Below are 931 nucleotides of genomic sequence, written 5' to 3'. Positions count from 1 at the left end.
TCAAACCCAGGTGCATCTTTCTGCGTGAAGCACTTTGCCAATAAACGTTGCTTAAAATACATATATGAGTGCATTAAAACAAAACCCAGCCCATCATTTGGAGGCCTCAGGATTCCCTTTCAGACCCAGGAACAGTGGTGACGACCCCATCAGCATCTGATGCATTAGATATCAGGATCAAAGTGCCCTGTTCTTCCTCACGCTGGGTTTCTTCTTATGGTATCTAACTCACATCCAAATTTCCTAGAAATCAGGTGGGCTCAAAACTGTTCTCGTCTTACGCACAAGAAAATGATGTTTTCAACCAAGTATACCCGGCCGCCTGCTTATTTTTAATGGTATGAGATTATAAGTATATATTAATTATATGTTATTAATATACTTCATATAGGAGATTTTGCTCTTTGCGCCCGTTTAGCCAAAGGCTTTCAGCATCTTGCTGTTGCAGGCCAGGCGATTTGCAGGACTGCTGCCGTGACCTGAGCAACGAGCCAGGTCAGGATCTGGCTTCATAGCTCCTCCGCTCCGGCAGGACGTTCCTTACCACGCCAGCCTCCGCGCGAGCACGTACGTCGCCGTTTGCACCAGCGACGGGGTGAAAACAGACTTTGATCTGGCCGTAGCACGCATCAAGGACATCTGATCCTGACCTGAATCCACAACTCCGATCTGCGCAGCTCCGGAGCGTGTGGGCTGGCCAAAGCGCTTGCATGACATGTTCCCAAGGAAGGTGCTGAGGACCCAACCTCAGGAGATGAGCCAGAAGCTGATCCGTGGCTGGGAGCTTCGCAGGCAGCGTCGTTCATCTTTGCTGTCTGCTTGGTCTTTATTTCAGGCTCCTCAAAACCACAATCCAAGCGACTATGGGCTAGAAATCAGAGCCCAAGGTAAGGGAGATTGTCCCTACACCAACGCCTTCGGGAGTGCCGAT

At 49.6% G+C, this 931-nt stretch overlaps 1 protein-coding gene across 1 annotated transcript in view; it reads right to left on the bottom strand.

Moving 5' to 3' along the window:
- The window catches only part of ZC3H18 (zinc finger CCCH-type containing 18), a gene marked incomplete at its 5' end in the record, with an annotated part of 32,348 nt that extends 31,631 nt beyond the window's left edge, over positions 1-717 (bottom strand). The window contains one exon of the mRNA XM_082005658.1: positions 545-717. Coding sequence (XP_081861784.1) covers positions 545-717 — 173 coding nt within the window. The remainder of the gene's footprint in view (positions 1-544) is intronic.
- Positions 718-931: the final 214 nt, after the last annotated feature.

The sequence above is a fragment of the Phaethon aethereus genome (assembly GCF_964289735.1).
Source record: "Phaethon aethereus genome assembly, chromosome: 13".
Classification (NCBI taxonomy): Eukaryota; Metazoa; Chordata; class Aves; order Phaethontiformes; family Phaethontidae; genus Phaethon; species Phaethon aethereus.
This window is presented reverse-complemented; position numbering and strand designations above follow the sequence as displayed.